The sequence below is a fragment of the Dermochelys coriacea genome, chromosome 6, assembly GCF_009764565.3.
Source record: "Dermochelys coriacea isolate rDerCor1 chromosome 6, rDerCor1.pri.v4, whole genome shotgun sequence".
In the NCBI taxonomy this organism is placed as follows: domain Eukaryota; kingdom Metazoa; phylum Chordata; order Testudines; family Dermochelyidae; genus Dermochelys; species Dermochelys coriacea.
In genome coordinates this window covers 115,697,820-115,711,613 of record NC_050073.1, presented here as the reverse complement: position 1 = coordinate 115,711,613, position 13,794 = coordinate 115,697,820, and the positions used below count along the sequence as shown (strand labels likewise).

General features: G+C 42.2%; 1 protein-coding gene across 1 annotated transcript in view; it reads left to right on the top strand.

Annotated features, from left to right (window-relative positions):
- Positions 1 to 13,794, top strand: part of PRKCH (protein kinase C eta) — a 175,239-nt gene that overhangs the window by 93,184 nt on the left and 68,261 nt on the right. Inside the window, exon 11 of the mRNA XM_038406933.2 lies at positions 10,198 to 10,352. Within this exon, the coding sequence (XP_038262861.1) occupies positions 10,198 to 10,352 (155 nt within the window). The remainder of the gene's footprint in view (positions 1 to 10,197; positions 10,353 to 13,794) is intronic.

The following is a 13,794-nucleotide window of genomic DNA, read 5'->3' as shown; positions in this document are numbered from 1 at the left end:
ATCCCAACCCACAGTTCGAAAACCACTGGACTACGTGATCAAATGGTCCCTTCTGGCCTTGAAATCTGTGAATCTGTGGCATAGAAGGGATTGAAACTGAACCAATTCACGAACAGCTTGTGTGGCTGGGGGCCAACTCATGGTGAAATTAGCGCTGTTGTAACTTGGCTGAGAACCAGCCAGCTGAGACTCCGCCTCACTGAGGCAGGGGTAATGCTTTTTTGGCTGAGGGAGCAACCTGTGCTGCTGTCTAGGTGATGTTTAAGAGGTCGGCACAAACCTGACAAATCAGGCCCTAAGGCCAACACTTTCAAAGTGACTGTTGGGTGTCTTAATTTTTGGATCCCCCACTGGAAAGATCTTGTACCTAGTTTCCAGAGGTGCTGAGCACCCACAACTCCATCTGAAGCCAGGGGGAGCTGCAGGCACTCTGCATTGGTCCAGAGTTGTCTCAAGTCACATGCCCACAAACTGAGACACCCAAATCCAGTGGCTGCCTTTGAAAATGTGGCTGCAAGCGGCGTGGTCCCAGTTATTCTTGGAGAGCCCTCTCTCCTTGTGCAGTCCTATGGACCTGACTCTTTGACCTGTCAGACATGCTGCCAGGGCTACATAACTTCCCACAATCCTCACAAGGGGACAAATGTAGCAGGGGAAGAATATTTTGTTTACAATGGGTGGAAGTATTTACTTAGATTCATAGATAGGACTCAGAGGGGTGTTTTTGGTTTTTTTGGTATGTGCTTTTATTGTTTAACTTCATGTTTAGACCCCTAGATTTTGGGATTCATTTTTTTTAATGAAATAGAAATGAATAAATAATCAGCAATAAACATCATCCCTTTGTGTGCATTCTGGGTAGAATTTTGTGATCATGTGTTGAGTTCATCATGGAACCTTCGTGTCATTTAAGATGTACTTGGGGACTTAAGGTAGTGGGAGGAGTAACATAGAGTTTGCAGGAGGTATGTGTCACGGGATGAGGAGGGGCAGCCCTTTAAGAGGAGTTAGGCCCAACATCACCTGTGACGGATCCGCTGCCTCCTAGCTGAGATTGATCAAGTGATTATAAAAGCCAGCAAGTGGTTCCGATTAAAAGGATTGCTGCAGGAGGGGGATGGGCTCCTGTTGCTGGCTCCAGGAGCAGGGGGAGGGAGAAACAGGGGAAAAGTTTTTTCAGCCTGCTTTGGGCAAGAGAATAGCTTTGTTTAACTTTTGTATTGAAGAATAAACAGTGCCCCAAAGGAAGGGCCTGAGCAGACTTTTGGGATTGGCATTAGCCCTTCCTGGGCTGGGGTGACTGGTCAGGAACCTCTGGTACCTTAAAGGATGCAGTGTTCCAGAGGGATGAATGAGATTGACTTGAAACCTCTTAAAATTGCTGCAGCGGACAAGGTTTCCACTACACGGAAGGGGTTAAGAAAATACACAGACATTGTGATTTAGTTCGGTGCATTCTCATGCACTGATGAAGTGTTAACTGATTCTCAGTGGTGCTGGGGACACACACACACACACACACACACACACACACACGGACAGAGAGAGAGAGAGAGAGACTGGAGAAATGTTACAGGAAGCTGGAAAGAACCAGTTTTATTGTCTGTGCCTCCAGGGAGTTTCCTTAGGTAATGTTCAGTTGTTTTAGGAGTGCGGTGAATGAAAGTTGGTCTTGTGCCTGCTATCAGCAGTGTAAAATAACAAAGCACTGTCAAATGATGACTCAGCAGTTCCTGGAGCTGGAACTGTGATGTCAGGAATTCATTGTTGTAAGAGCCCGCCCAGAGCGAGAAACTGATGTGTGTTTCTCAGAAATGTACTCACTAAATATAAGCCAGGCAAAACCCTAGATTAAATTCTTCTAATGACAGGAAGTCCTCTGCCCTCTCAAAGGACAGCCACTATGCATGATTTTCAAAAAGAAAAGGAGTACTTGTGGCACCTTAGAGACTAACAAATTTATTTGAGCATAACCTTTCGTGAGCTACAGCTCACTTCATCGGATGCATTCAGTGGAAAATACAGTGGGGAGATTTATATACATAGAGAACATGAAACAATGGGTGTTACCATACACACTGTAACCAGAGTGATCACTTAAAGTGAGCTATTACCAGCAGAAGAGCGGGGGCGGGAACCTTTTATAGTGATAATCAAGGTGGGCCATTTCCAGCAGTTGACAAGAACGTCTGAGGAACAGTAGGGGGTGGGGAATAAACATGGGGAAATAATTTTACTTTGTGTAATGACCCATCCACTCCCAATCTCTATTCAAGCCTAAGTTAATTTTATCCAGTTTGCAAATTAATTCCAATTCAGCCGTCTCTCCTTGGAGTCCTTTTTTGAAGTTTTTTTGTTGAAGTATTGCCACTTTTAGGTCTGTAATCGAGTGACCAAAGAGATTGAAGTGATTTTGCTTGCTTTGGAGAAATAAATGCAGCATTACTCAGTCATTTCTGAAATGTGTTAGTTTTTCATTATACCTTCATTAGCTAAATAAAGATAACAAAAACATAAAAAAAATAAATCCCAGCAGTTCACAGCCTTTAGGTTTACAGCAGCTCATAATACTATTTGTGGCATGCTGCAATTTGATTTCTCCTAGGCATAAATTGTTGCTCAGAGCAGCATGAACTTATGGACTGATTGAAGGCTTCAGCATGCAAATAAAATGTCCAGTGAAATTGCAACAAAATGAGTTTGCAATTAACTGTTAATTGCTGAATTTTCGTAGTCCTTGTCAGAGCCCACAAGATTTTCAAACGGCTAGCTAAAAAGTTTTCCACTGGCTATCATCAATTTGATTGTATTTAAGAGCCATAGCTAACGTGTATGAACAATTCCTATGACAAAGTTTGGAGTGGACGTAATGGCTTATCTCCGTTAATTATTCTGACTTGAAAGCAAAGGCCTTGAAGGTCAGTATAATCAGTATAGCTCCATTGCAGACAGCTGGGAATCTGGTTCAAAAATTAAATCTACTTCAGAACACTTTTCAAAGAACTATTGTATGAGTGACTTCTTCATTTCTCTCCTCCACTGCTGCTGTGCTGATAATCCCTTCGTACTCTGGACTCCTGCCGAGTACTATCCAGTCTATCAGTCTATCCTCTGTAATTGTATAAACCTCTTAGTTTTGAATGCCAGAGCTCATTAGGATTCAGGATTGGTTTAGTGGGTGAGAGTTTCAAAGAGGATCAATCTGATTATTGACTCAAACTTTTTTGGGGGGAAATTGTGAAATTTGTCAAATCATTTCGCCTGTTCCATGCTCTAGCGCATCTGGACTCCGTTGAAGTTAGAGCACTGCAATGCTGATGAAGTTTGACCTATGTTTTTTATCAGCATGGTATTTAGAAAGCAGTCGTTGATTTCCAAGCTTCCAGCCAAGACTTAAAGTGAGTAGGGTTGTGTGACGTTGCAGAGCTATGCAAAAAAAAAAAAAATAAATAAAGCAGGAGTTTTGAGTAGCTCTGAGGCAAACCGACTGCCCTTGAGATGGCATGATGATAATACTTTTACCAGCTGTCCAACCCCTACACTTATTTACTACTAATTTATTTATGAACTAATAAAATTCCATTATTGAACAAAGACAGACCTGACCCTTTATGTGTTGGCTTCCACTGTACAAAGAGTAAATTGCTGAGTACTGTTGTAAAGCACTTTCAACGAGGGAACAGAGTGAAAATGTCCCTTGCTCTCTTGTGGAGTCTTTTGACTTTGATGGGTTTCTGATTGGACCCTAAATCTGCCTGCCAGTGAATCGCATGTGCCAACCATATATGTGGAGATTTAAATGCTTACACAGTGTGGAATTCCACATTCAAGTGGAATTTCTGAACATGCTGGATAAACATATACCAGATTCCAGTCTCCTCCAAATGCTCCCTTATATAGACACTACAAACTTTAAAGTCTATGGACGAAAAAAATAAAATTGCTCATAGTTAAATTTTGTTAAACGAATAATTAAGGATCTGATCCTACAAAGGCATTCACATGAGTCAGTAGGTATAAGGGGGTCTGCCTGCATGGATCTGTTTGCAGGACTGAGGCCTGTGACAACTTCAGGATGAGATTCTATGCTGTGCAGCCTGAAGGAAGAAGGGTCTAATGTAGCTTTAAGCCACCTTTCAATCTTGGGCTGTGGAGGGCAGGAGAAGCCCCCAGTGTAATTTATTCAGATCTGGAGGCCTATCTAAGTAGGGCAGCTTCCTTGGGGCTGCTCTATGGGCCCTATCATGTCTCAGAATCTCTGCACCACTTGCTGATGCATCCCTGCCCTGACATGCTCCTGGTATGTCCTCTACACAAGGGATTGTGAGGGCGCTTTCCCTGAGGCTGCCTTACTGCTCTCTTAGTCCATTCCTGCATCAGGGGAATTATCTCCTGTCCTGAACTGGGATTTTTAGGGCCCATTTATGCCACTCCAGCCCTTTGATTAAGCATAAAGGGGTCTGAGCAGAGGTGAGGATTTCATGCCAGAAGTCTTTATCATTGATCTGCAGATCAGATAGACTGCCTAAGGCAAGTCTCTGGATTGATGCTGATCTCGCACAGCTTGTAACCATTTTGTGTGTGGACACTAACTGTGTTACCGCTGTGTTATGTTATAGCTAGAGTCGGTCAGAATTCTCCAACAGAACAATTTTTTGACCGAAAATGTCTGTGGGAAAAATTACAATGCTAATGAAAAAATTGGGGAAAATTGAAACCAGATCTCCTCAGCTGGAAGGAATCTTATCAATTTCATTTTCTGTTTGAAAGTTTTGTCCTGTTTGGGGATGATTTTTTTTCCCCCAAGAACGTGAAATTTTTCACAAGAAGGGATCTCTGTTTTCCAGCCAACTCTAGCTGTAACAGTTTTTGAAGAGTGTTTCAGACATGGTTATAAGTATGTGCCGGGCTTTGGAGAACAAGTGTATCTCATTTGCTGTTCCATGCTATGCAACTATAACTTATTTTCACAGGCAGATGCCACACACTTCAGTGCCCCAGACAGTCCTAGAAATCAGTGCCTGTATTCCTGCCTGAATCAGCTCACTCACAAAAGAGCCAGTGTCCCAGCCACTAATCTCAAAGGATATTTCTACACAGCCTGGTTTGACAGACTTGGGGTAGATGTGCTTATGCTAGCGCTCTAAAAATAGTTGTGTAGGCAACACTTCGGAAATTTTGGCTGGGCTGGAGCTCGACTTCTGAAGCCCAACGGGGTCTGGGGGGTAGGTTTCAGAGCCCAATTTCAAGTCAGAGCTGCATCTTTAAAGTGCGGTCTACCCACCTATTTTGAAAATGCTGGCACAAGCCCTGCTATCCCAAGCCTGTCAATCTGGACTGGGTGGCTCGCTCTAATGGGCTGTGTAGACATACCCTTAACCCTAATCGTAATCCTACAAGCTGCTCAGTACCCACACAGAGCTCCCTGGAAATCTACTCAGAGCAGCTTGCAGAATCCGGGCCTAACTGGAAGGAATTCCCTTCAAAGCCCCAGGGTGCCTTTCCAAGCAAAAAGGAGGAGGTGCATTTGAGTTACATGAGGCCCCCTCATTAGGGACAGAGTATGTAGCTCCTACAGTACTCGTGACTAGAACTGGGGAATTTTGTGTGTGTGTGTGAATACTTTTTTCACCAAAAAATGCAGATTCAGGTCGACCAAAACTATTCACAAACTTGGGTTGAATTCAGTGAATCGTTTTGGCTGGAAAACAAATTAGGGGGGAAAAAATCCAGAAACATTTAATTTGTGGTGCTATCCGAAACATTTGGTTTGATCTGAAACCTTTTTTTTTTTTTCCTTCCCAGGTTTGTTTTTTTTTGTTTTGGTTTTTTTTTTTTGTAGTTTTTTGGTTTTGTCAAGAAAAACTTTTTAAAAAATTGTTTGTCTGATCCCAAATTATTTTTGTTTTTTTTTTATTTCGACCACCACCATTATTTGCCCAGCCCTGTTCCTAATTCCTGCCAGTTTAGTAAGCAAGATGAGAAATAAACCGAATTGTCCTGTAGAGGAATCTACAGCACTCATGTTTGGACACCGGCCAGCCGCAAAACAAACCCGTCTGGCTCAGATCACTTTATTTCACTGAATTGTTTCTTTAATTTACAGTAACAGTTGGCACTGTGGCTTTGTTGATTGTTGATTCCAATCCAAAATGGTGCAACAGGATTTCCTGTTATGGCTGTCAAGCCTCTAACGTCGCTGTTTCCTGTTGACTCAGATTCTTAATTTCTTCTTATTGCTAGTGTCAGACAGAGATATCAGATCAGGGAAAGCTTCTTCTGAGACACAGCAGGTAAAACACTGAGGAGGATTTCAGCAGTGCGTCTCTGTCAAAAACACAGAACAATCCTCAGCCCATCCTAACTCCCATTTGTACCTATCCAGCAACTTGAAGTGGACTGAAAGCTGTCTTAAACTAGCAGATGAAGGCTTTTCTTGCCCCCCCATGCCCCACCTAAGTATGGGGGAGATTCCCTAGTGAAGAGTGGGCAGTCGTGGCCTGCGAAGTAGCAATTTGGGAGCCTTTATCCACCAGTACGAGTTAGAGCTGCATTGAGACTGCTCTAACTTGTGCTGAGAGGCCAAGGTCAGGAGAGGCAGAACAGTGATGTAAAGCTCTCTATCCCTGCCCCATCATCTGGGCGTGGTAAGCATTGCTGTGGAGTGCCAGATAATCTACCCCTAACTTTATTATTAAAGCCATTTGCTATGTAAACCCCCCTTCCTGGTTCATGAACATTTCATAATATTCGTCCCTATTTTTAAATGCTGTAATCTCCTTTCTTAATAAAATATCATTGTTTCAGAATGCTTATTTTTCTCCTCAGGATACCTTTGGAGTGATTATTTACTTGGTCTTTGCAGTTTAGCAGGTTGATGGCCCCACTTGTGAATACCAATAGAAAATCTTACTTAGTTCCTCCTCCCCCAAGCATATTCATTAGTGCTGATCTTTATAATATATAAGATATCATGCATGTAAGAAGCAAGTGCACAAATGCTGGATTGTGAACAAATTACAATACCCACCCCATCTCTTCTACTTAGTCAGACCCACAGTACTGAAAAGTGTTAGTAAACTGGGCAATTAGCAACCCTGAGGGAAAGAATTAATTTGGATAGGCAGAAGTTATGCAGCAGGCTAAATGGGAGAGTCTCAATAGCAAAACAATCCTGATTTATAGTCTCTGCATGTGAGCATATGCAGAGGTAAGTCTCTAGCTGTTATGGTTGCGAAGAAAACCTTCAGACTGTGACCTGAGTGTAACCCATGTAGTGATGTTTGCCTGAGTTTGCGGAGAGCCTGAAACAATAGCTGTGGACTGCCCCATTCATTTCAATATCTGTTAACGCAGATGCCAATGATATTTTAAACATTGCTGTTTCAGTGCACCTGTAAGCATGTGAGAAAGGAGGGAAGTATTAGACTATGAAAATCTACAGCAACATAACCCAGAGTGTGAGATATGCCCCCCAAGGAGGTCATGAAGGACTAGCTGGGGTGGGGAAGCAGAGCATATATGAATTAAGATAGGAGGGGATTACAGTGGTTTCATTTTCCTGAAGTTCAGCTTTAAAAAAAAAGAAACAGTGACAAACCCTGCAATATTGCAAACGCTATGTTCCTAAGTACACATACCTAAACAATATGGTGCTGGTGAATTAAATAACTTCATGTAGGCAGTGGGTCAGGAAGGAGTTTTAAGGAGGAATTTGAATGAAGAGGTGGGTCATGGCCTAGTGAACTGATCTAAATTCTACCAGATTTCATACCTGCTCCCATCTTTTCATGTGCTGTGTATTTATACCTGCTATTGTATTTTCCACTCCATGCATCTGATGAAATGGGTTCTAGCCCACAAAGCTTATGCCCAAATAAATTTGTTAGTCTCTAAGGTGCCACAAGGACTCCTCATTGTTTTTACCACAGTATATGTTCCTTATTCTTGCTCTACGTCCTTCTAAGGGTTTGTCTGAGATGCTATTGCAGAAAAATTTTAAAGCACAACAGCTATTCTTCACTAACTTCTTGTGTGCACACGCTTATTCCATATTAAGAGTACCTTTTATGCAGTGTAGCTTAATGCAGTGAGTCAAGGAAGCATTAGCTTACTGATGTTAAGGCTAGTTCTTTTCAGGTCAACTTTTACCTTGACAGTATTTCTCAAATTGGGAGAGTTGGTTATTCTTATTTGATCAGCAGTTTATTACTTCACCCAGAATTATGTACATATGGATTAAGGTAAACCACACAAAGGCATTGATAGTAAGGAATAAGGGTGTCCTCATGGGGAACTAGGATGCAATAGCTATTCCAGGCTATTTCTCCATGTAGACGAGCCCTAATATTAGACCAGAGGGAAACAGTAAAGGATCATTGTTGTTTGTATGGATTTCAAACAGCATTTAAGGTTCTTGTGGTATGAGCGTTTTCCCCACAGTAGTTTCAAATGTTGGCTGATTATTTTTAGACTCCAGGGTCTGGGGGCACATCTATCTTAACTTTGCTGTTTCTGAAGAGAGCTGAAAGATTCCATCAACTCTAGCAGCAGATTAACAAAGGCCCGTGAGGGTGTGAAGAGAGGAATGCTGTTATCACAGTCACAAGCCATTTGGCTTCCCTCTTATATCTTCAGCGCCAGCTGTAAAATGAAAGGATTCCTGGTTTGCTTTTCTTCTGCTGTTAACATCTCAAGATGTTAATGGCAGTGGTCATTTCAAGTTGGCCAGATGCAAGAACCTGGAGAGAACCAAACACCCAGAATTTAGAGATGAGATTAAAACCTTGGGTCATAGATTAGTAATGCTCAATCATGGGAGGGGGATTTGGAGAAGGGCAGGTCAAAAAGCATTATAAAGAAATCAAACTTTCTCAAGTTAATCCTCTATTTACCTTCCAGACAGGACTTTTCTGTGGTTCAGAATGAAAGCTTTAGTGACAAAACAATTAGAAGAACAGAACATAATGATATTTAAACATGGAGGCAAATTTTGAGCAAGGGTCAAACAAGCCTTTGATTTATTTTCATGTGCAATTTTTTTGTATACTCTGGACTGCATTCTTTCCTCCCTATGCCCCCCAAAACAGAGCATGGACCAATTTTGCCCATGCACATTTTTCATTTTTGTGTCCATATTGCTTAATTGGAGATCCACCTGCATGAACTGCATATTCAACAGCTTTCTCCACATTTATGGACCTCTGCAAAAATATAGGTGCTCAAAGAACAGCATCAGTTAAGTGACTCTCTGCTCATTTACTGCAAAGAACTACGTATTGCACTTTCACTCAGCAGAATCTTTACTGTATACCCAGTCTTCATCAGCTCCTACATCCAACAAAGGTCTGTAGATTAATAATCAATATTATGAAAGGCTGACATTTCAAGATTTGAAAGACCATTTCCATGATCCTAGCTTGTAAAGCAATAAAAATTCTCTGAAGCAGATTCTAGGGATACTCTAGATGTGACATCATTATTGTTAATACCTTTCCTTTAAAATGGTAAAGCTATGCCCTATAAGCAATCTGAGCAAACATAGCATTGTTATGCCCACAAATCTAATGTATTTACATCTTGAGTTTGACAGTCAACACATATTCCCTGAATAAAGGGGAAATTGAAGTCCTAGAATTGAAAGTATGACAATATGTACTTGTGCGTTACTTGCACTGCATCATGTGTACACGTAACTGTGTCTCAAATCCCTATAGAATATAGTAGAGGGTAAAATTAGTAGATGATAAATAGAAATTCAAGTATGATTCTACTTTAAGAAGCCACAGCATCTAATAAAGATTGAGATACTTTCTATAGATCTTTGAGCCATCCAGAGATATCTACAGAAGGGATATAATTCTCTATTGAATTAGATTGGGGTGGTTAATAAAAACCTATAGAAAGGTTATAATTATCTATTAAGTTCTCTAGGAGTCTTTTTGTAAGCTTGCATCTGCTCATACGTACAGATCAAATGGACATATTTCATTATTGAGATGTTTGGGAGGGCGGTTTTGACAGATCTTCTAGTTTTTGACTTAACCTCCCTGGAAAGATCACATTTTTCAGCATCGCTTGGTGTTTTTTCTGCTTTTGTTTTGGGGAGAATAGTTTAGATTTGAATTCATTTCTGCATGGGACAGGATAAGCTGATTAATGCTCTTTTGTCCATGTTATGTTTGTGTGTCTGTGAAGGATCGCCTGTTCTTCGTCATGGAGTTCGTGAATGGTGGGGACTTGATGTTCCATATTCAGAAGTCCCGTCGGTTTGATGACGCTCGAGCCCGCTTCTATGCTGCAGAAATTATTTCAGCCCTCATGTTTCTCCACAAGAAAGGCATCATTTATCGGTGAGCTCTGGATTTCGTTTACTCTCCTGGTCTAAGCTTCCCTTTTTGCATTTGGGCGAATAATCCCTCGCTAGCCACTGGGAATCAGTTAACAAATGTAATGACAATCGCTCTGTTTCCTTGCGGCTTATTGTCAAAGGTGCTCACAGCCTGCAGGAGGCAGGGAAATTACCTGATACAATTTACTATGGGGGGGCAGGGAGGAGAACCATCGTTGCAAGACCAGTTATATGTCTAGGAACAGATATGAAAATATCACCCTTACATGCCCAAGATATGGGGCCAAATGCTGAATTGGCGTAAACTAGTGTTGCTCCACTGACTTCAGTGAAGCAAAGCTGATTTACACCAGCTCAGCATCTGGCCCCCAGACATTTGCCCTTATCAAGGCGCCTGTATTAATGGGAAATTGGATAGCTGCTGAGTGTTAGCTGCTGGAAAACAGATGCCTCCTCTCAATAGGAATCAGCCTAGCCTGCCGCTGCTGAGTACAAATCAGGGTCACAACAAAGAAGGAGCAGGTTAGGTGAAAGCGTTCTGTGTTCCCTGGGGCATAAATACGATGAGCTGTCTCCCCTGTCAGTGAGTGATTTTTCATTTATAGCCCTGTCCGCGTGGCCCGAATCCAGCCGGGGCTGCTATTCCTCTGCATTTCCCGTGAATACCCATTTATGCAAAGACAGAACAATGAGTCCAACACGCATGTTTAACATGACTCAGAATGTCCACACAAGATTTTTTTTTTTCCTAGATCAACTAAGTATCAGACATCATCTATGTCCACACCCGCCACTTTGCACGATTGTGTTTGTATCAGTAAAGTCTAGGAAAACCTGAGTTTTGTCCCCATGCTGCTTCAGATGCTCCTGTCAGGCTAGAAGATTATGGGTGTTTTTTCAAGATACCAGTTCCCTTTCCATGGCTACATAGCATTCCAATCCCAGAATCCATCAGGGTCTGGAGGGCCAGAGTCAAGGCTAATTCCCCACTCTCACTCGAGTGCAGAAGGTGGGAGCCTGCAAGGATTTTTAAAAATTAATACTGGCAACTCCAGGCTTGTATTAAACTCCCAAGGTTACAGCTTCTCTCTGACCTTGGGTGGGGAGATGCTGCCACCACCTAAGTGCAAAACCCCCCTTTTTGAAACCCAGGAAGATGCACTTAGGAATTCCTTCCTGTGGGGTACCCTCAAACTCTTACACCACCCCCCTCCAGGAAAGAGCTGAGAGAGAAAACAAAGGAAATTAGCTGTTGCCACCAGCTAATTAAACAACATATGCACAAACATCTTAGGGACAAAAAAATTCAATCCTGTTTTTAAAAAAGGTTTTTTATTTTATTACATTTTATTTATTTATTTATTTATTTATTTATTTAATACATTTTATTAAAGCAATACAAGGATTAAGCATCAAGATAGCTTCTTGAGGTCCAGCTTAAAGGTTACAAGTAAAACAAAAGCATCTGGGGTTAGCACAGCGGAGTCCACAAGCCATAAAGAAATAAGAGATAAACCTAATCGCATCTTTCTAGACATTCCTCATCTACTTACACATCTGGGGGTTTCAAATAAGTAGTTCTAGTATGATCACATGATTTTTCATACCTGGCTTCAAGCTTCTCATATCATAATTGCTGCCCTGTTCCCCTCTTCCCCAGAGAACAGCAACAGACCAAAAGGGAAGTTCTTTCCAGTTTTCAAAAGTTCTAGCCGTCCCATTGGCTCTTTTGGTCAGGTGCCCACTCCCTTTCTTTTACCTAGACAGGGAGACTTTTTAACCCTTCACAGATAAAGCAAGCAGAGAACAGCCACCAAGAGGGACTTTATGGCTGGCTGGCTGGGTGTCAATAAAAGAGAGTGGTCTCTTCCCCTCCCCCGCCCCCCTGCATTTATCACAGCCAGTTTGGCTATTGACTGTCCCTTGTGTAATGCCCCAGTGCTTCCCAGGTGCCAATCTGATTACCCTGTGATCATCAGGCCAGAGTGGATCACTGGTTCTGGATTATGGAGGTTGGTCTGGCAAAGATCATGATGCCAGAAATTTTTGAGAATTCCAGCATGTATGCAAGGGGGCAGAATATGTGAGACACTTCATAGAACTGGATGGAAAGACTAGCGCAGTGAGCATCAAAGATACTGGGAGGACATGATTAAGAGTACTGTCTATAACACTTGTGCAATGCACTTCAGGATGTCCTCCCATTCAGAGGGTAGGAGGACTGGCTAATTAGATTACACAGATTCTTTCAGGGGTTCCCAACAGCAAATCTGTCATGTTTCATGTTCAATTATGGCCTGACAATCCTGCCACAGCCCCACTCTCCAGCCAGGCCTTTACATGGTATGCCAGCACTGTTAGGAGTTATGTGGAGGTGTGGACACGCTCTGTGCTGATTCAACCACGTTACATTATAGTCTGGTTACAAATTTGTGGCTAGATCTTGCAACAGGATCCACACGGGTAGACTCCTGTGCCCACGCAGAACAGCCCCATTGAAAACAGTGGCCATTGGTATTATTTTATACTGTAGATCAGGCCAAAAACCATTTGATCATTGGCTCCTAAGGTTTCGCACATCTGAGCCTGTTCCCAGATTGTTTCTCACACTACCAATGTTGAAAAATTGTTTTCAAAACCGGTTTAGCTTGGTGCTCAGCAATCATCTGTTCTTCTTCGAGTGCTGGTTCATGTCAATTCCAATCAGGTATGTGCACGACGGCTGGAAGATTTTTTTCCCCTAGCAGCATCCGTAGGGTCGGCCTGGGTGCCCCCAGGAGTCATGCCTTCATGGCGCCCAATATAGGACCCTGCTGACCCACCAGCCCCTCAGTTCCTTCTTACTGCCGGTGACCACTAGCTGGAACAAACTGTTGCTCTTGCTTTGCAAGCGCGTTTGGGCAGTGTCCACTCTTCGTGTTTGTATATCGCTGCAGAAGTGAGACTTTCAACTATCATTATTAAAGAAATCTCAGCTGAGGTTTAGTTCTCAAGTCAGCACCTTCTATTTAGAGCTGCTTTCTGAAGCATGCTGATAAGTATATTGCAGTTCCATATCACATCATACAAGGGGGAAAAATTAGACTGAAATTCACCCATGGAATTAAGGACATGCTTTTTCATATGCCAAATCATAGTTCTTTGCTCCCTGGACTTCGCTAGTGTTGCAGCTTTTGAGCAGATTTTGGCTCAGTTTGTGCTATATATTACTAGACAAAAGTATCGTCACAGTTAAGGTTGTTGCATGTAGAATCCTCTTTCATAGTGCAGCAGTTGTACGCTTTTTTTTTTTAACATACATCCAAAGGAAAACACGATGATCAGCTTGGGCAAGAATATATGAGTTTGCTCACAATGCTGTGTAAAGCGTGTATGTAATATTCTTCTTGAGGCAGCTTATTCTTAAGGCTTATCTACGCTGGCAATTTACAGCGCTGCAACTT